The sequence below is a fragment of the Dermochelys coriacea genome, chromosome 6 (genome assembly GCF_009764565.3).
Source record: "Dermochelys coriacea isolate rDerCor1 chromosome 6, rDerCor1.pri.v4, whole genome shotgun sequence".
Classification (NCBI taxonomy): Eukaryota; Metazoa; Chordata; order Testudines; family Dermochelyidae; genus Dermochelys; species Dermochelys coriacea.
In genome coordinates, this window is record NC_050073.1 from 100,131,663 (window position 1) to 100,153,476 (window position 21,814).

The following is a 21,814-nucleotide window of genomic DNA, read 5'->3' on the forward strand; positions in this document are numbered from 1 at the left end:
TGATGGCCTTGCAGGAGAAACTGCAAGGTGGGTTTGGTGGTACAGGTGTGCTTTGGATCCTCAAAAATTACAGAGAAGGCATGGATGAACTTGCTGATTGGACTGGTCTGTTCCAGGAGTGGTGAGGCCCCCCAGGGCTTCTAGGGCCGGACCACAACATTTAGGCACCTGAGGCGGGGAGCTCAAATGATGCCCCAATGACCCCTTGCTTGGGCCAAAACTTTGAAAGGTCTCAATTCTGGCTTCTTCCTGTTCTACTCCTCTCATGGTACTGCTCTGCTACTTACCCCAATAAAGGAGAACTAGCAACTTAAAATGCCTTGTTCAAAAATTTTAAGTAACACTTAACTTTCAAATGCCTGAATAGCAAATGTAACTTTTCTTGTTTACATAGTAAACACTGGCATTTTTATCTGTTTGAATAATCAAAGTGGTGCTTTCCTTGCCTTCTTGGTTGCAATGATTTGAACTGCTTCCTGCTGAAGGTCCACAGTCTGGGCCAGCTCATGCTCTACTGTGATGGTTGCAAGGCCGACCAGCCTCTCCTGTGTCATTGTGGAGTGTAGTGGTGTTTTTATTAACTTCAGCTTGGAGAAGCTGCGTTCTCCACTGGCAACTGTTACAGGAAGTGTTAGAAGTATGCGCAGAGCAACAAAAGCATTTGGAAAGAGGGTGGTCATCTTATTTGTGCGCATATATTCCAGAACATCTTTGGAGTTGATCCTGCTGAAATGTATCTTGAAAGGGCTTTCAGTTCATCACCTAAATCACTTGCAACAATATCACACATGTCAGCATGTGTCAACACTGTCTCTACTGCCCTGCATTGCTGGTGTAGGTCTTCTTCAGGTATAGTGAGGAGTTTTGGAATATCATACAACATCCCAAATATACTGCTGTGTTCCTTGAGCTTCATGAAACATTCTGCAACTGACTATATTGCACAATCTAGCACCTGGTTAAAGAATTCAACTTTAAGTTCTTGTTTGGGGTCTCTTACGGGATTATCCAGTGCCTCGTAATCAAAATGTCTTCTCTTCGGTGACTCTTGTATTCTTGAATGGGTAGGAAAATAGCTTCAGTGTGAAGTTCCTCTGCCAACTTCTGTGCACTCTTCAGAATGTTTTGAAAACCCTCATATAACCAATAAGACTGTAGGTATGACTTTGCTTTGTCCAGTTGTTCCATTGCTCCAGATATATCAAGGTCAACACCTTGTAATCTCTTGCTTACAACATTTATTTCAAACAGTATGACATGCCACAACACTAAGCCACACAGAAATTTGAAGTTATGTATGTTTCTGGTGATTCCATTTTGCTCTGCCACTGTTCTCCCATGAACAGTTCCTGTCATAGCATTATCCTCCATAATGGCAACTATGGCATCATCTATCTTCCCAATTTGGTGTTTGATAGGCTTTATCACCTCCACTGGACTTTCCCATAATGTGGCACTCAGTGGTTTCAGTGTCAGAGAGGATGTTCTCAGATGTTCCTTCAAAATTTGTCATCGATGAGTTGATGCAGAAAAAAATACATAGATGCTTTGAATTACATAAAAAATGTAAGCAGCCTCACTAGAAGCTGATGCTGCATCACTGACCACCAAGTTCAATGAATGAGAACTGCATGGGACAAAAAAACCTCGAGGGTTTAACTCTTGGATCTGTGTCTGCACTCCTCTGCTCTTTCCTCTCATGTTGGCGCCATTATGGTAGCCCTGACCTTTCATGTCAGCTATCGCAATTCCTATATCTTCCTGCTTTTTAAGAAGCACATTTTTCATGCCAGCTCCTGTAGTATCATCAATGTCAATAAATTCTAGAAAATGCTCTCTGACAGTCACCATTAAAGAGACATTTTCACTAGGTTCTATTGTTGTTACAAAACGCACTATTAAAGTCATTTGTTCCATATGGCTGATGTCACGTGTTTAGTCCAGAATAATAGAGTAATATCTTGCTGACTTCAGATCTGCCACAATCTTCTGTTGCCAGTAACTGTATGATCTCTTTTTGACTTGTTTTTCCAAGATAGTGGTGTGTGTACATTTCTTGGGTGGTGACTCTTCTTAGATGCTCGGCAGTACAGCATCAAACTCAGCCATCAGCTCCACAATTTTAAGGAAGTTTCCATTGTTTGGCACATACAGCTGATCTGAAGTGCCACACAGTGCTAGGTTTTGGGTAGCAAGCATTCTCACAATGGCAATGAGCCTTTTCAGAACATTTTGCCAGTAAAGAGACTCTGATGCAATCTTCTCTTGATGCTGATCATCTATGGTGGCCTTTAACTTTAGTCTCATCTCAAGCTCTTTCCACCTATGGAATGCTCTCTGGTGATTTGCTGCCTTCTCATGGCATGCCAGATTTCTAGCCAGATTTTTCCAGTCCTTTGTTCCTGTAGAACCCAATGTGGCTGGAACATTAGACTGGAAGAGTTTGCAACAAAAACAGTAACAGCATTCTGGTTTTTTGAGTACATAAGCCATGGCCTCTCCACTTTGTCACCATTGGGGATTTCACACCAGTAATGTGTTGGATGGAAACTTCTGTTTTCATTGTCTTTGGGGAACATGAAGTTTTTCATTTGCTATGGCCCTTGCAGTAAAAGGAAGTCCCTCAGGCTACTGCTCAAGTGGGTCCACAGACCTGGATCATTTAGACTTAAGGAACTAAACTCAGCAACAGTTGTTTCTTGCGCCTCCACCACACTCTTTTCTGATCTACACTTTTCTTCAGGAATGTGCATGGCTACATCCATTTGAGATGGAGATATGGATGCTGCAGTAGCTGCCAGGTCACCTGCACACTGATTAACTGGAAGATCAGGCATCTCTTCACCACTCCATCCTCAGTGGGGCCAGAAGGTTCACCGTGAACATTTGTGTCTATGTATCTCAGGAGAGCTCCTTCCTGCTTAGATAGAAAAGCTTTCTTTGCTTTCTTTTTTTTTCTGAATGCTGCCCCAGAGGGGCATTTTCTTCTTTCACTCATGACTGCTGTTCTGTGCCAGCGATAGTGGCTCTCAACACTCAGTTGAAGGGGACAAATAAGCAGGCTGGTAGGAGGGCCTGAGTGAGGGAAGATATCAGAGTCTTAAGGGCCTAACTGGCTCCTACTACTTCAGTTGACTGCCTGTTCTCCTCAAGTGGGTTCAGGGAAGCAGCAGGAAACAGGAAGCTCCCTGAGAAGCTGGTGTTAATCAGTCCAGGCTCCTGAGGGTGCTAGAGAGGTACATAAGAGGCTCCCCCCCCCCCTCTCTCTCCCTGCCGCTCCTGCTGCTCTCGGTTATTCCCTCTCACCTTTTCGCATGCCTGCCTGTTATGTCTCTTGTGCCCTCCTTCCTCCAGCACAGCACTCCACCATCTCTGTGCATCTAAAGCAGAGAATACATATGCACCAGCAGCGGACACAATTTTCTACACTCTGGGTCCTAGTTGTGCTCCCCCCACAGTCTGGCACCTGAAGCAGCCGCCTCAGTTCACCTCATGGTAAGGCCAGAACTTTTGGTGGTTCCAATCAAATCTTTCTGGCAGTGGAACCTTCAGGTACCATAGCTGGCTGTACTAGGGTTACTGTGGCTGCCAGGATCTGTGAACAGAGGGAGGCATTCTCCAAATGCAACTGGGCAACTTGACCCCGAAGGCTCTGGACCAACTCTGTCATCTCTGGAGCATTGTCAGCAGATCAAGGGAAGTGATTATTCCCCTCTATTCTGCACTGGTGAGGCTGCATCTGGAGTATTGGGTCCAGTTTTGGGCCCCCCACTACAGAAAGGATGTGGACAAAATGGAGAGAGTCCAGTGGAGGGCAATGAAAATTATTAGAGTGCTGGGGCACATGATTTACGAGGAGACGCTGAGGGAACTGGGCTTACTTAGTCTGCAGAAGAGAAGAGTGAGGGGAGATTTGATAGCAGCCTTCAACTACCTGAAGGGGGGTTCTAAAGAGGATGGAGATCGGCTGTTCTCAGGTTGAAGATGACAGAACAAGGAGTAATGGTTTTAAGTTGCAATGGGGGAGGTGTAGGTTGGATATTAGGAAAAACTGTTTCACTAGGAGGGTGGTGAAGCACTGGAATGGGTTACCTAGGGAGGTGGTGGAAACTCCATCCTTAGAGGTTTTTAAGGCCCACTTGACAAAGCCCTGGCTGGGATGATTTAGTTGGTGTTGGTCCTGCTTTGAGCAAGGTGTTGGACTAGATGACCTCCTGAGGTCTCTTCCAACCCTAATCTTCTATGATTCTATCTCAGTGATGGGCATTCCAGGGATCTCCATCTCAGTTTCGGGAGCCAGGCACAAAAGGAGGCAGTCTGCACAAACTGTCAGAAACTGAGAAGTGGATGGTCATGTCTAGTGGTTGAGGCAACAGTGATCAGGTCTAGTGGTTGGAGCAGCAGTTGTCAGGCCTAGTGGTCAGGCTCTGGACTGGAGCCAAGGATCAGAGCAGAAATCAAGAACCAAGAGATGGGTTGGAACAAGGCTGGAGAAGGAGCAGACACAGGCTGGGACTGGGCCAGTCTGTCAGAACCACCAAGCAGCTGCTCAATGGTAGCGATGTTGAGCAGACTTGGAATAGCTTCTCTCACTGGAAGCCTGTATCCCTGGCCTTGAGATCACCTAGTTAGACCTTCATCTATTGGCTGAGCTCTGGTTGATTGATGTGGAGCCCTCAGGTAAACAGGCTGAGAGATGACTCGTTACATGAGGGTGTGTGAGGGGAGTTCTGCAGCACAGAAATGATTCATGCAAAAATTAAACTCAGTTAAAAGTTAGATTCAGTTCCTATTAAATATTATTGTGGAACCTTTGCAGGGTTAGTAGAGGTCCATTGTGCCCCAACCTTAGGTATGCCATCACCTGCCCTACCCTCTCGCTCAACCTCATGTTGTCTGGAGATCAGGAATTCACAGAGGTAGCACTCTCCATTTTCATACCTCCTGGCTGGGGATCCACATTGTTTTCATTCCCTCTACCAGACCACCTTATTCCTGGCAATGTAAGACTCCCAAAACAGTGGAAAGAACACATTTCTACTGTCCTATGGTGCAAGCTGTAGAGACCATTCCAGAGATTCACACTCCATACTCTATAAAAATCTCTTTGTGAGAGCGCAGAAGCAATTTGGTATGGATGGGCTGAGCTATTGTGTTCTTTCATGGTATGGGCCCAGCGGTCCACAAACCTGTATGTGATGGGAGAAGTGACCTCCAACTACTACCCCTGCCTAAAGCTTGTAATAGCAATGGCATAATGGGTGTGCATGAGCAAAATTTCACTGGGCCTAGGGCAAATTCATAACACAAGCCTCCATCCCAGCCCACACAGGTAGAAAAAAAGGTACAAACATACTCACCGAGATTATATAAATAACATTTAGTCAAACTCAAACATCAACAGTTTAGCCTGATTTCCCCCCCCCCCCCCCACAGTGATGGCCTTGTGACCGGGGCCTGGTAAAATGTACCCATTTCCCCCCCATTTACTTGGAGTCTGTGAGCAGCTGGGTGATGTTGGGAACATGCATTTTGTGCCTCCACGCTTCATATATATATATGGCTGAAAGCACAGTCTGCTTGCTTGGGCTTTTCACTCTTGACATGTCTCTCACAGTTACTGTACTTTTAAATAATCAAGTTACAAATAATAGACCAGGCCGACAACTGGTTTAAACAGGCATAGCTCTATTGAATTCAACTGAGCAAAAACTAACTCCAGTCATATTGTTTGTCTTTTAGCTTATTCATGGAGACTGATTTTTTTGTCGTGTACATAAGGGAAGCTACATAAAGATCTCTAAGTTGCAGACCCAGTAACAAGTGAGTCATTAAATATTTTAAAATGATCAAGCAAATCAGGGAAAAATATAGAAGACAAGGTGGGGAATACATTCCCTGAGGCTAGGTCATTAGTGAGTCATTTAGCGCAAGGGAACACAAAGCTTAATGAGGGGAAGGATTTTCTCTGGCTCCTCTACAAAAACAGAACATTATTAATTGATCAGCAAATTCATTTCTACCTTTACCGAGAACGTTTTTTCCCCATTCACTAAGTGAAAAATTACAACCAAGTTTAATTGTGCCCTCTCTTGCACTTTTTCACTTTCCATCTGTCCAAATGCCCCCTATTGTCCACTCTTCCCTCTGATATATGGCAGTAATACCAATCTTTACTTACTTGGGACCACAAGCAACCTAGGAGGTGGTGGGGGTGGTGGAGGTGGGGGTAATGGAGGAGGTGGTCTACACTGGCAGATTTGCTGGCAACTCTCCGTAACCTTCTCTGCTAGAGACTTGGAACATGACTTCTGGGGTTCACCTTGAATGATCTGTAAAGAAAAATATGAATTATTTCCTAGAAACTTATCTCAAGCCAAAGACAGCTAATAAACATTACAAGATGCTTAGGGCCAAATTCTGCCCTCAGACACACACATACAACCCCATTAACTTCTGTGGGCAGAATTAGGTTCCTTTTCCTTATGGCAGAAGTAGGTAAAAAAAAAAGTATAAGCAAATTTGTGAGATCTGATGAGGTGACTTAGCATCTGTGGAAAGAGAATGTCATTGATAGAAGAGCTCTGTAATGGAACGGAAAGCTGCATTCAAGTCAATGGCACGCACATTGCACGGTTTCCTATCTTGTCAGGTGTTCGGCAAGGCTGCAGTCTGTCACCATTGTTGTTCAATATCGATACCGAGTGATTGATGGAAAGCTTGAGGTGACAACTGTCTGTGGCATTGAGCTGAATGCCATTCTGCTTCAATTGTCTTGTTGGTTTAGTTTGGTGAGATCACTGCAGCTGATGGCTGATCTGGTTGGTTATTAATCCAGATAAAACTAAGTCCCTGTCTATTACCATCAAGCAGCCTCTATCTCCATTACAATCACCTCAGTATTAACCTGTTCGGCTGGGACATTGAACAGATGGCAACTGTCAAATATTTGGGCAGCATCACAGACAGTGCTAGAGAATGCCTGAAATATTTGGACACTTGTATATCAGCAGCTGCTGCCATGTGTAAGCGGGGGAATAGTCCTGCTATTGTGGGGAGCGTTCCTGGCTTCTGCACTACCCTGGTGAAGTGGGCTAGCGAAAGGATCTGAGTCCTCGCTCCCACTTCCTTTACTCTGTGGCCTCCCTGCCCTTGAGGACTCCCCTTCCACTCTCCAGTCTGGCAGAGTCCTCGTAACCCAACAAGGCTGGGCCCAGGATTCCTGGGGGGCTCGACCCCAACCCTGATGTGGTCACAGGACAGGAGCTAGGGTGTCCCCGCTCTGAGGTACTCTCTCTGCACTGAGCACTTCTCTGACCCACTGGCCATTACATACAATTTAAAGCAAATGCAAGTTATTTAATCAACAATTAATTTTAAAAAGAATAAGGAAAAATGGGAAAGGTTAAAGGAAACACATCAACCTGCTCTGTGGCAGGGAACATCACAAACGGTATCTCTGGAATGTCCGGGCAGTTCACAGTTTCTGGTAAGTCTCAGGCCTTCTTCTCAGGCCCTGGCTGTGCTGCAAGGATGGTATGGGTTGGACACTTGCTCCAGTGGTGGCCACATGCTTTCAGGCTCTAAGTGGTAGGACCTTTCTTCCCAGTGTCGGCCCCACCCTGTCAGGGTTACAATCCTGGCCTGCAGAGCCTCTTGGCTGAGGTGTCTCCCTGTGCTGGGCCAGCTGCCCAGGGTCCCCCAGCTGCTCACCGCATCCAGTTCTGGACTGCTCCAGCCCCAGCTCCACCACTCTGTCTCTGCTGCTCTGCCTCCAACTCCCTGGGCTGCTTCTTTGGCCCCTCTGGTTGCTACAGCTCTGCTCCCAGGACAGGTCTGCTCTGCAGGCCGCTTCTGTGACTCTGCTCCCCGCACTGACCTGCTTCGTGGGCTGACCTTTTCTGGCCCCTCTGGCTCTGGTTGCGGCAGTTCTCCTCCCAATGCAAGTCTGCTCTCTCTGGGCCTTGCCCCTGGCTTTGGGGCTGCAGCTCTACTCCCAGGACAGGGTCTGCTCTCTCTGGATCTGGCACAGCTCTGCTTGGGCCCCTGCTTTCTCCTTAGCTGGGCCCCACTTTGTCTGACCCAGGCAATTCCAGCTCACACGGAGGATGGGACCTCCCTGGCCTCCTGACTCCCTGATTAGCCTGCCCACCCTGTCATGCAGGCTGACCAGGAGCATGACTTCTCCCCATTGTTGCTGGGGGCTGTCAGTCTCAGGGTCCTGATTCCCCATCGACCCTTCCCTCTTTTTATTACTGGGAGCTAGCAACTAAAACACCCCCAATGAATGTTAGTATGGGGGCAACAGTCCCATTACACATGTTTTGGGCCCTTCTGTGTTCTCTGTGGATACATCATGATAGCAAGATGGCTACGGTGCTGCGGACCTATAGAACCACAGTTATAACAACTCTATTGTAGAGAAGTGAAATATGGGCGCTGAAGAAGGCTGAAGAACACTGGTTTGAGGTTTTCTATTCTCATTGTCTTTGTCAGCTGCATCATATCAAGTTGCTGGACAAGATCAGAAATTAGGCTATTCCAAGCCGAACCCAGCAACTGCCTCCATCAGCACTGTTTCAGTTTTGGCAGCTTTCTTGGTATGGGCATATTATAAGAATGGAAAACCAAAGCATTCCTAAGTGTGTATACCAAGGAACGCTGCTACCCCGCCAGCAAACACGTGGGTATCTAAAGCTTTGGTGGCATGACAAGATATTGCCAGTGGTGGACATAGCAGGTAATTTGAATATACAATCACACCACCTTAGGCACCATGTCAGAGATTGATCCAGATGGTGGTCAATTTGCAAGGAGGCCAAATCCCGTTGGGATTTGCCAGGATGGTGATGATGGTGATTTATGGGAGAACTGAGGGCCAAATTAGATCTCTTTTCTATACTATGAAAACTACCTTTTCTTTATGTCCAGAATCTATTGTGTGAGCCCTTTCACTTCTGGCTATTGTAAACATAAGACAAAGGGGCCCAAACTTTGTCCATTTGAGGACCACATGAATCACATACTCATTTCAATCAAGATGGAATATCACATGCTGTGATCTATAGCCTGTGTGACATGCACTCTGTGCTAATGATAAAGGTGGCTATGGGCCTTTGTAGGATCCTGTAGGCATCATTTGCCTCATGTTTTTAATTTGGTGACCCCTGGTATAAAATATACTCAGCATCTTCATACAGTCAAGACAACTAGTTATTCACATTTGTAGCATTACAATAGTAATATAATATTTACACAATTATCAACTTAAAAAATATTGAAGAACCCTAAAATGACTCACCAGAGACCATAGAAAATGTAGAAAGATTAAGCAAGAGAGGTGAACCTCTGGGAAAAGTGAAATTATGCAAGCATCCCAATAGCTTTCAATGAGTATTTAGTTCTAGACGTCAACTTCTTTTGCAATTAATTTAAACTCATATTTAAAATAAGAATCTATGCAGGATCCTATTTTGAGGAAATAAGACTCAGAAATTAAGAAAAAGAATGTCTAACATGCATTTTTAGACCTTGATTTAGGAGAGCACTTAAGTACATACTTACGTCCCTGTGAAGTAAATGGGACTTAAGCATGTGTAGTCTTGAATAGGAGTGCTTTATTTAACCGGGGCTTTATAGAGGATACTGTGTGGCAGTAATATTAGTATGGTCTATCTAGTAATTTTTGATTAACAGTCATTGATTATAATAAAATGCATTGATCCTTCCAAAGGGAAAGTATAGTTTATGCCATCTTCTGGCCATATTAACGTTACATTATATTCACATATTTCTGGCCAAATAAAAAACTGCAGTTTTAACAAATGTACCACTGGTGCACACAGTACAGTCTACATGCATTGTATACCTAAATACACCTTGTGGCTTTGGTTATTTGGAAATAGTATTTTGTAGCTCAAACAGCAGAGAGTGCAAAGGGGAAAAGAAAAAGTGATGAGTTGGAGAGAGGCTCCGAACAGCATACCTCAAAAGATTCAGTATCTTAAACAGTTTATCAAAATCTATTACCAAATATAGGAAACTCCAAATTTAATCACAAATACTTTCCAACTGTCTCCCTTACAATCAGGTAATAATAAAGAGACTGTTATAGACCATCCCAAAAAGTTTCCAGGAACTTACATGGACTTTTTGAATACTCTGATGAATCAAAGTGACTCAACTGTATAATCCTCCTGAGCTGCTGATAAATCTGATTGATAAGCCGGCTTCTTTTTTTCTTTAAATTGAGCTCCCAGAGTTCACAAGCCTCAGAAGAATCTATATGTCATGTTCATTATTCTTACACTGCTTATATATAGTATTGTTGTGTTAATGATTGTTTCAGTGATAGCTCAATAGTTAAAACACTAGCTTGCTATAATGCTGAACTCTAGTGACCTGTGCTGGGCTGTGACCTGGGGTCTTTCATGGCTTTGGTTGGTAGTGATAAAATTTATACTCATCAGGGAGGTTGTGGGGCAATATCATTCCAATGCACACTGGCAGCTAACTAAGGAGGCTATCAACTCATAGCTATCATCCCTTGTCCTGGTATTCAATTTGGTGTTTACTTTAGGTCACTAAAATTACTTGGGAGCCAGGGAAAATGGAAGTGACTAGTCATGGGATGGAATAACACTGGAGGGATTTGGAGCAAATTCTTCATTTGCAGCCTAGAATAAGTTTTGTGTATAAACATACGATGATAGTGATGGTATGAGAAGGCTAGATTGACTTATTACTCTAATTTAATATCAGCCAAGGCCAAAAGGCTCTGTCTATTTTTAGTACTATTGACTGCCTTTTAAATCCCCAGAGGCTGTCTTACCATGGACTGGTAATAGCATGTTCTCAGAATCCAGTGGACATTTTTCTCAATTATTTTGCAGACAAGTTTAACCCTATATGTGTCCAGCCATACTCCAGTGGTGCATTCTATTTGTGTTTTGTTTTGGGGGTATTTTTTTGATGCCTTAGTCCACATGGGCTATATTTCCTCAAACTGATTTATTCTCAGCAAATGGCTGAGATTCAAAGCGGTGGGCTTTCACTCCCTTGCCTGCTTTGTCACACAGCAGAGCATCTGGACATTTTCAGTAATTATGACGAACATTGTAGATTTCATCCTTACTCACGGGGTTGTCTTAAAGGGAAAGATTTTTAAAAACACTAAAGATGTACAGGTTAACTGAAAGAGGACTAACGTGGGACTGGAATGAAGGCCTCACAGAGGGAGAGGATTTGTGGGGATTATGAGTAATAAAATAGAATTAAGAAAAGGAATATGAAAAATGTTGTCTTATTCTCAGGAAAATCTTTACTTCTGATGATGTCTATTAGTTTTCTGATGAAAGGCCATTACTTGAGTCTTTTAAACCTAAATGTACTGTAGGGAGCAATCCTGCACTGGCAGAGACTGATGAAACGCATGTCCTAATAGATCTTTTTCTATATCTAATGTGTATAATTCAAGATCAGCTGCCTTTACAGAAGATGACAGGAGTGAAAGGTCTGTAGAAAAAGTCTAGACCTTTTATGGAAGATTACTGCTAATTACGGACCTGTCTTAAACTTTACTGTTTGTTCATTTTGTCAAATGTTAACTTAGCTACAGAAAAACTTCAGAAGCACTTCATAAACAAGGAATTATCAGACTAATATCAGTATGGCTTCCATTCAGTTTATTGCCCAAAGACTGTCTTTGCAAGGGGTCACTAGTGGTCTGCAGATAACTTTTGACCAGGATTTGTTTCCTTGTCCTTTGAGCTTTCAGTGACACTTTCTATTGTTGGACAGGGCTGTGAAGTTCGGTCTCATTGGCCTGTCTAAAAAAATTAATTCTTTGTTTTGAATCTGGTTTTCTCAATACATTCAGTAATTTGTCAGGTCGGCCTCTCAAGTTGCCTGGAGTTAGAGCTAGGTGAACTATCAGTAGCAAAGAATTTATCCTTTTCTCTGTTCTCAAATTACCTATGGACAGAGCTGATTTTTATTAATGTTTTCATTATTCATAATTATTTGAACAATTTATGTGAATGTATTTTGCAAAAAGGTCAGACATTTCCTAATACTCAGGCAAATAAAAATCTGTTTGCACAAATATTCATAGAAAAGCAAACAAAAAGTGGTATAAATACATTCAAATTGGAAAGCAATCGCTTGCTTGTGTAGTCAGTTATATAAAGTCCATGTCTGTGAGGTTGTTTCTTTTTAATCAAGGATTTTCTACAGAAAGTCTGTCTGAAGTCCTGCATTGCATAGCATGTGGGTACAAAGGTGCACCTGTGCAGAGCCCCACTGACTTCAATGGGACAACATGTGATCGCAGCAGTTCATCTGCATGCTACATGACACAGGATGGATTCCACGTTTGAGAACAGAGGATTATGGTGCAGTCCCCAATTGATGGTCTCTATGAGACATTCTGAATCATGTGCAAGGATGATAGTGTGACCGAAAAAAAAGTGCAATCGACTAATAGAGAATCAAGAATTCTTACTGCCTACTTGATGTGACAATAACTTTCTGTCATGACAGGTGTCTAGCGATCTGATATCATTTCCATTGGTGTAAATCCAAAATAACTCCACTGAAGTCACAACAGAGTCACTCCAGATTTACATCAGTGAAACTGACATAAGATTTCCCCCCATTAATTTATGATGCTATTTATTATTTTTAATTATTTGTATATGGTGGCCCTCAAAGGCCTCAAGCAGATTTGGGGCCCAATGGTGCATGGTTCTATACAAATACATAGAACAATATGGTCACTGCCCTGACAAGCTTATAATCTGATTTAAGACAAGTCCCAACAATTGAGCAAAGCAAACAACAGGAAGCTAAGGGGAGAGAGGATGAGGGCAGCAGTAATAATGCAAATAGATGGGCCAGCAAAGTGTACAGCTTGATGCTTCCAAATCATTTAATAGTATTGTGAGGTTTGGTGTTTTTTGTTTTATTTTGTTTTTTAAAATAAGTTAACATCAACTGCTCCTCACCTAGCTACCCTTATCTGGCTAATTTCTTGAAATAGGTCTTGGGGAGGGATTGAGAAGAGGTAATACCCTGACAGATTAGTTCAGGTAAAGTAGTCCAGGTGCAAGGAACAGCATGCAAGGAAGAACAAAGAGAGTGGTGGGAACAGAAGATAAATGAGAAAGTCAGATGGGTATCATTTACAGAACGGAGAGGGGGCACGACAGTGAGAGAACAGTGGTTAAGTAGGGTGAGGGATAGCTTTGAAGGGCCTTGAAGATAAGGACAAGGAGTTTGAACCTGATGTGATGGAAAAAAAGACAATGGAGAGATTCAAATTCAAAGGTGACTCAGTTACAGAGACAGGCAAGGAAGTTCATTTTAGCAGCTGTGTTTTACATGGCTCTGAGAAGGGCAATGTGGGGTCAGGAAGGCCAGAGAGGTGGACGATACAGTAATCAACATAGGACCTGGTGAGGGCCTGGAAAAGACTTTTAGCTGTGTAGACCGCATAAAAAGGTTAAGTTGGGAAAATGCTATAGGGGAAAAAGAAGCTGCCTTTGGACTTGGACTGGACCTGAACCGCTGCAATTCATTATTTCTGGCAATTCTGCCACTTTCCTCAGGTGTGGGTAACCTAACTGGAACCGTATTGAAAATATGCTCATGGAACCCAGGGTCTCTGGGCATGTCCTACTTTTTTTCCTGAGAGTGCGTCATAAACTTCCTGAAAAACAGAAAAGTTGCTACAGAATTATTCTGGTTAGTCTGGGCAAAGTTATGAGGCTTGGCTTATTTAGCAAAAGATTATGGATCAAATTCATCCCTTCTTAGTAAATGACGTTACAGTAGGGTTGAATATGACCCAAAATCTTGGCCCATTTACTTCTAAGAATTTGCACCTGGGATGATTTTCCCTTTGAGTCTAATCTGTGATGGAAGGGAATTCATATTGGTAAAAGAGCTAGGATCATATATGGATAATGCATGGCTCAGTTTAAGGTTTAATACAAAGAATGTGCAAACTTCATGGCTCATTAAGGACACTCTTGGCTATTCCATACATGACCTTTGCATTATTATATGCATATGCAATCCTTATATTTTTATCATTGGGCGGGGAGGGCAAGTAAAAACTCTAATATGAGCAGATTGATTGACCGGACTCAAACAAGACACTAAAAATGTTGCAGTTATAAATCAAGAATCAGGAGAACTTCTAAACTATTGCAGAGGAAGGCTGAGCAACTCTGGTTTGCCTTTTTCACAACCTATTTAAATTATTATTGATTTATTTTTAATTAAATCACCTGAGTGACTTGTGTGAAGGGTGCTTATGCAAATTTTGGTGACTGCCTGATCTTTTGAAGGAGATGGTTTCAAAATGTTGCTCTTTTCACATCATTGCATTTTCCTTAAATGTACACACTTTCACTTACAGAAACTAGTTTAGCCATCTGAATTCTAGAGCAGGACAGTCAGCAGAATGAATAAATTATTTATTGCAGTTGGAGAGCTCACAAATCTTATAAGAGACAAATGTTAAAACAAATAAAAAAATCTCCGTGTAATCTTTCGGAGTCCACTAAATTTAGAACAGAGAGTAAAGGACATTAAGTCTTTGCTATGTTTTCTCCAAAAAATAAACTGCAGTTGCTCTGTGCTGAAACAGTACTCAACTAGCTCATCAATTACTGCTTTGAAGACATATATTATAAATAAAGTGCAAATTATCAAAGGGATGTATTTTAGTTAGCTTTGCTGGTTTCCTGGTTGCCTGAATTGGAAGATCACTGTCCATTTTAGTCTGCTGTTTTCTCTGAGTCCATCTGCAGAAAGGTCACTGGTCACCCCACATTACAATCAAGGTCACACAACATAACAGTCAGAGGCTGAGAGTGGACAAAGCTGATTCAGCTTTTATCCAGTGAATTCTCAGTTCAGAGACACTTCAGACACCATGCCAAAATGTTACCAGAATGAGGCTTTCAGCACTTCCCCAATGTGTTCCTTGTTTTGTACATATTGCCACCTATAGTAATTACACTCTAAACCGTCTCACTGTCAACATGTTTAAAAAGGTCAACCACATCTTGCTCAGAAAGAACAACTTGAGTTCTACAGACACAAGGCTCACTAGGGTGTTGATCACTTAGACTCCCTAGAAAAGCCTCTATGTCTCTGTAATCAGCAGTAATCAAAAGGAATTGAAATTATATCTAGGCAAGCAACAACTACATATATTGAGCTATTCCTCCCTGCTTCTTGGACAACTATCAGTTTTCAAAGTCAACAATTTGCAAAAATTAAAATCTGAACAATTCTCTGTGTACATAGTCTATTTTATACACGCAGAAATCTGGCCCCGTGGAAATGAGTGTGAGTTGTTCCCATTGACTTAACTGGGGCCAGGATTTTACCCATCAGATAAAATACATGCACATGTGCATTCTAGCGCTCTCTCTCTATATATATGTATATCATTTTAATATTTATTATTAAGATAGCTCCAACAATATGATAGTTTCTTTGCAGACAAAGATGGACACAAGGTATGTACCTGGATGAGTTTACAAATCGCAGTAAGTAATAAATGACAGTATTGGTTTTTGCAGTGTTGTTGTAGCCGTGTTGGTCCCAGGGTATTAGAGAGACAAGGTGGGTGAGGTAATATCTTTTATTGGACCAACTTCTGTCCGTGAGGTGAGCTAAAGAGCTCTGTGTAAGCTCAAAAGCATGTCTCTTTCACCAACAGAAGTTGATCCAATAAAAGGTATTACCTCACCACCTTGTCTCTCTAGTATTGTTATTTAACATTTGTATATATCACCATGTGCATGCTGTGCAAGTCCATCTGAACTGTTTGAGAGGTCACTGAAGTTCTCTGTAGCACATTCAAATATTCAGAAGTATATGAAAATAAGGAAACAATTTAAAAGTGGCTACCTCTGAGATGCCAAAAATATAAAAAGCCATTTAAAACCACACACTTTTGAGTCAACCCCATGCAATTAGAAGTTGTTCTAAATGCACCATTTTGATCTGTAAACTAAAAACCATCTTCAGCCGTAATGACAGACAGACTTTAAAGGTGTCAGGAGTGCGGCATTTGGAGACCTAAATGGCACTCTGGATTTCACAGGAAGTCTTAGAGTCTCTTTCTCCGGCTCTGTGTGACAGTGATCTCCAATTTCCTCTTTTTTCACTGTAAAGGAATATGTATCTGTCTCTAAACACTCTCCTAAGCCAGGAGATGAAGCTATCAAACACCACTCCTTCCCACACCCCACCAGGACAGTATGGGACAGGAAGCCCCAGGCCCCCCACCAGCAATGATTATTTCCAGCTCAAGAGAGTCCTCTCCCTTCTCCCACGCCAGGCCAGGGCCACAGGGGCATCAGTAAATAACGCCAGATGTTCATTTGTGCTGCCTGCCCCCTCCGACCCAACTTCTGAGTTAAAAGTGCCTGGGGCAAGGCTGGGGTTACCTGAATGAAGCCCCAGAGGGGGTGCAGGGCGCAGTGCAGCAGCAGGGAAGGCCAGCAGCAGTGGAGGAGCAGCAGCAGCTCTCTGATCAGCATCACTCCTCCGGGGCGAAGGGGCCGGTCCGCTCACGACCTGTGTAACTGAACGGGGAGAGCGCACAGCAAAGGCGTTTGATCGCACTCCCATCCCCAGAGCGCGGTGCCTCCCCGCCCCGAGATCTTCCCAACTTTATTTCTAAAGGGGTGGGTAGGGAAGGGGCCTTTGGAAAGCTTCGCAGCGACAAGCAAGTCCTGGCTTCCCCGGTCAGCAAGCCGTGCACCAACTCCGCCCCCCCCCCGCTTCCCCTTCTCTCCCTCCCCTTCGGACATGCCAGCGGCGGGGACCCCCCTCCCCAAGAGAACGGGGGTTGGTGATGCTCTTAGCGCAGCTCCTGCCATTCAGGGCAGGCACCCAGATCGCTCGCTGTTGTTTCCCTTCTTACCCGGGGGGCGGGCGGGGGGCTGGGCTCTGGGTCTCAGGTGAAGCAGGACGCTGCTGGCGCTTCCTTTACATGCTCTGGCGGGGCGCTGGGCGCGGGTAGAAAAGTTTGCAGCAGGGTCAGTAGCAGCTGGTGCACCGCCTGGCTCCCCCTGGGCTTTGCCTCCGCTCGAGGCTGAGCCGGATCCCTGGAGCCCAGCAGCCTCTCATCGGGGGGAGGGGGGCGGGGACGCGGGGGGAGGAGGTGAGGGGCTCCTTGCTCAGAACAGGGGGTTGCCCAGCAAAAGAAAAAGAAAAAAAGAAAACGCCCGGCCAGTCCTGCGTGTGTCTCTCTGGCTCCGAGGAGGGAGGGCCAGGGAGGAAATAAAACAGCCCACCTCCCCGAAAATGAACCTGAGGTCCAGCCTGCAAAATGCCACTTGCTCTCAATGGCTGTAGGTAGGATGCGAAGCCCCAGAGGATTGTCCAAGTCTCGGAGCAACCCCTCCCTCTTTCTCTCCGCAAGTGCAACCAAACCGCAGGCTCCCCAAAGACAAAGTGCCAGACAAGGTGCCCAGGAGCCCCAGCGAAATCAGCTGTGAAATCCGCTCCCCTCAGTCCCTCTCCTCTCCAAACGCGAAGAGATCAGCTGCACCCGTCCGCACAGAGCTCTCTTCCTGCAAGTAGTAGGCTCGGTGTCTAGTGCCTTGCCAGTTCCTTTGGGTACCAGATCCTCAGCTGCCCATCATCAGAGCCCCAAGAACCAGCAGGAGAGAGAGAGAGAGAGAGAGGTCGGCTGTGCAGAGCCCATGGGGAGGGAGCAGGGAGGAGAGCAGGGCTAGAGAGGCGCTGCACATGCAAAAAGGAAGGGGGGGGGGTGGAGAATATGAGAGCAAAGCCAGAGGCTCCTGGCTCGCCTGTGAATTTAATCTCTCCCCTGCCTGCTGCTGCTGCAGTGATTTTTCATACCCATCTAGCGAGCCCATTGTGTGTTTGGCACTTGGCTCGGTGCTTTTTCTTCCCTCCCTGATGACACTCGATCGGGGATTTCTTCTTGGGAGGCTCAGGGGTTTTCTCCCACACTCATTAAAAGATCATTGCAGGTTGGAAACCGACAAGCTTCCCCTCTCCTCCCTCCCCCCTCCCGCCCCCATTGCTGCTAGAGGCGAGTGTGGCTTTGCAAAGAAACCCCCCTCCCTCCCATGGGGCACCTCAGTGGAATAGGTGAAGCCCAGGAACACTTGCAGGTTTAATTGTTTTACTCATTTCTATACAAGTGGCTACTATAGGAGACACAGTTATAGAAAATACAATCAATTAGTATGAATGCTTCTACAGCACCTACCATCTGAGGATCTCAAAGCACTTTACAGTATTAATGGATTTAACCCCAGTGCGCCCCAGCAGGCTCAGGAAAGTATCATCATCCCTGTTTTAAAGAGAGGGAAACAGGACGAGAGAGGTTAATGGCCTGATTTTCAAAGGCGCTAAGCACCTGCTGCTCCTGTTGCAATCAAAGGGAGCTATTGGGTGTTCAGCATATCTGAAAGTCAGGCCCTAAGTGACATGTTGATGGTCTCACAGCAAGTGTGTGACAATTGTGGTTGTAGAACCCTAGGTTTCCTGACTCCCAGGGCTCGGCCTTCCCTATCAGGGCCCCAGAATTTTATCTCTGTGAGAAAGATAAATGATATGATTGGGTCATTAAAGAATTATAGGCCCTGATTTAATAAAACCAAATATTGTAACAAAGACAACCAAGAGGGATAAAAAAGCCACTCAAACCTTAAACATAGTCAGCGGGCCTCAATGTGTGCCCTCACGGCCATGCGACTTGGAGCCCTGAAGGTTTGATGGGCCACAAAGGGTACAAATGTCAGTCAGATGCCTTCTGCTGGGAAGCGACATTTCTTTCAACCTGGCATGTGGGATTATCCTGTCATGTGAGTGAATTATTTGCTGTATGGGTTTTTTTTTTTTGGTGTTTCATGAGATGTAATAATGAAAGACGCTTTGAGACATTCATTTCTATTGTGTTTCTATGCGATAATGAAGCACATTGGAACATTTAAGAGCGCGTGCAGGGAAGTGAATAAAGATTCCTTTATTGTAAGGGTGGCACAGTCTTGCCTCTTTACAAAGAAGAAATAGAGTGGAAAGATAAAAAAGCAAAATGGGTTTAGTTTTTTAGTGAGCCTGTTAATGAGCAAAGCTGCGGGAGGGCCTGTGAATAGTGGCTGTTTCTGTAAGTTAGATTTATCATATGTCAACACGCTAATAAATATTTTTGCTGCGTTGAGAGCTTGAGTCAATTTTTAGTGTCACACTCTGTTTCTAATTATGTAGAGAGATGGGCCTAAATCAAAATGTCTCATCTGAACATCTCCCACACTGTGGGGTGTTTGAAATCCAAATCTGGATCCAGATCCAAATTTTGCAAATGGTCACTGTCTTTTGAAGGGACAAAGCAAAATTCTGGAGCTAAACATCTCAAATATTGCAGTGTTTGGGCTCCAGATGTGAAGTCTTAAGCCCAGATCTAGTTATATATTTTATACACAGGTTTGAATGAGGGAGTGCGGAGATGCTAGATTAATTTTTTTCTCTATGTTTCTGGCACAAATTCAGCCTAGTTAAGCAAAATTACTGTTTCATGACTCTGCTTTGAGAAGCAAGGATAAAAATATGTCAACGTGTTGCAAATAAGGGTTAGAATTCTTCTCTTACACCACTATTACACTGATGTAACTCCGCTGACTTCAGTGAACTTACCCCGATTTACACTAGTGTAAGTGTGAAGGGAATCAAGTTCAGCAATGTCTCATAAATGTACACAATCCAGGTGAACTTAGTGGACCAGGATGAATTTGTTCCAATAGAACTATGTATTTATTTATAAATGTGTGTGTGTGTGTGAGAGAGAGAGAGAGAGAGAGAGGACAGAATAGAGAGAGATGCATAGCTGATGACCTTGGATGCAGTAAGTAATTGTACAATAAATATATTTTCTGTAATGATGCTGAAAAAGCTGCATTCCTTTTCCATAGGTCTACTGTGTAACATACAGTGCTTAATATATTGTCCTTGTTCAATTATAGTTTTACCGAGCTGGAGTCGCAAGAGACTGCAAGCTTTTCAGGCTTTCTGGTGATTTCCTGAAGGTATTTCAGCACTTGATTGCAGTACAGAACATAATAAATTGCACCATCTGTATACATAGTTCTTGGTTCCTGACAGAATGAGAGATAAGGCTTAAGGCATTGTAAGCCAAAAAATACAACACAGATTTCTTTTCTTTCCTTGTTTACAGTGACTTAATGTCAAAAGAACTGTGGATTCTCCTGCCATTAGCAATTGTTCAAGTACCAGCTCTAAGTGTTGTTCCTTTGGCCCAAAGACACACCAGGGAACTAAGGGCACAGTGGACCAAACTCTACTCCCAGTTCCATGAGAGCAGCCACAGTTGGCGCTGCAGCACTGGTGTAACTAAGAGCGGACTTTGGCCTACCTGACTGGCACCTTTTCTGCTTTGGGGTGGTAATTTGGAATTAATGAAACCACTGAATGGTAAATATTTTAAATCAAATGTTGAACTGTGGGTCAAATCCTGCAGTCTATACTCAGGCAAATCTCCCATTAAAGTGAATGGGAGCTAAGCATGTGTAAGTGCTGAGTATGGACCCCATGCTCCTCCACATATGATACCAGTGTCCTCCATTAACTCCAGGGGGATTTACTGGTTTTCTACAGAGGGAGAATAGGGCCCCAGAATTTTATCTCTGTGAGAAAGATAAATGATATGATTGGGTCATTAAAGAATTATAGGTCCTGATTTAGCAGAGCTTAAGAAAATGCTTAACTTTAAGTATATAAAGTTAAGTACATGCTTAAGTGCTTTTCTGAATTGTGACCTCATCAAAGGACAAAAGCACATGTTTAAAGTTAAGTTAAATTAATTTTAAGCACATACTTAAACTCTTTTGTTTAATGTTAAGCACATATTTAAGTGTTTTGTTGAATCAGAGCCAAAATTAAAAAGGACCGCGTGATTTTCTGTGGTAGAGATACCACGTATACTGAGAGACAGGCATAGCTGAATGGTTTGATCCCAGGATCAGTAACCAAGAATTCTTTAATTGTAATCTCTGTTCTAACAATGACATCTTCTGTGGCCTTGGTCAAATAACTTAAACTCCCTGCCTCAGTCTTCTTATCTGTTAAATGGCAGTGTAAAAACCCAGCTACCTGAGAGTGGTGTTTTGAGGTTGAATTAGTTAATGAGTCCTGTCCTGCAAGGTGTGTTTAGCACAGTGCAACATTGGGCATTATGAACCTATAAAGCAACATCGCTCCAGATTCTGGCTTGGTGTTGGCAAAGTGAGCCTGAAAAGTGCCATGGAAATGCGGTTTGAATTCTAAACAAGATTTGTTTGAAAAAAGTTTAATCTCTTTCAGGAAAATGCTGTTTGCACTGTATTACTCAAATGATCTAGCAAAAGTAAAACACAAACCAACACCAATATTTTACTCTTGGGGTACACCCAAGTAAATTGGCAACAACTTCAGGTAAACAGTTACTCCAGATTTACACCAGAGTAAGAGAAGAATGAGATCCTGAATGGCTGTTTTGTGGGATATTTACTTAGGTCCTTGGTTTGATTAGCATTGATCAGACTAGTTTATCTTGTTGGGGTTTTTTAAACATTTAGTGATAAACAATACAGTCATAATAACAATCTGCTTTTCTGACTATTCAGGGAACATTACACTAACTGGAACACTGATTAGCAATAAGAATAATGATTGCTATTCTTATATTCCAGGTAGCCATTCTGGTTACGATGATCCATAAGAATACATTCATTTTTTCAGTATAGACTGATTTTATGAT

At 43.5% G+C, this 21,814-nt stretch overlaps 1 protein-coding gene across 1 annotated transcript in view; it reads right to left on the minus strand.

Moving 5' to 3' along the window:
* PRIMA1 (proline rich membrane anchor 1) overlaps positions 1–17,819 on the minus strand; it is a 95,378-nt gene extending 77,559 nt beyond the window's left edge. Inside the window, exons 1-3 of the mRNA XM_038408035.2 lie at positions 16,949–17,819; positions 16,470–16,607; positions 6,182–6,332 (exon numbers count right to left, since the gene is read on the minus strand). Of these exons, the coding sequence (XP_038263963.1) occupies positions 6,182–6,332; positions 16,470–16,562 (244 nt within the window). The 5' untranslated portion in view covers positions 16,563–16,607; positions 16,949–17,819. The remainder of the gene's footprint in view (positions 1–6,181; positions 6,333–16,469; positions 16,608–16,948) is intronic.
* Between the last annotated feature and the right edge of the window lie 3,995 nt (positions 17,820–21,814).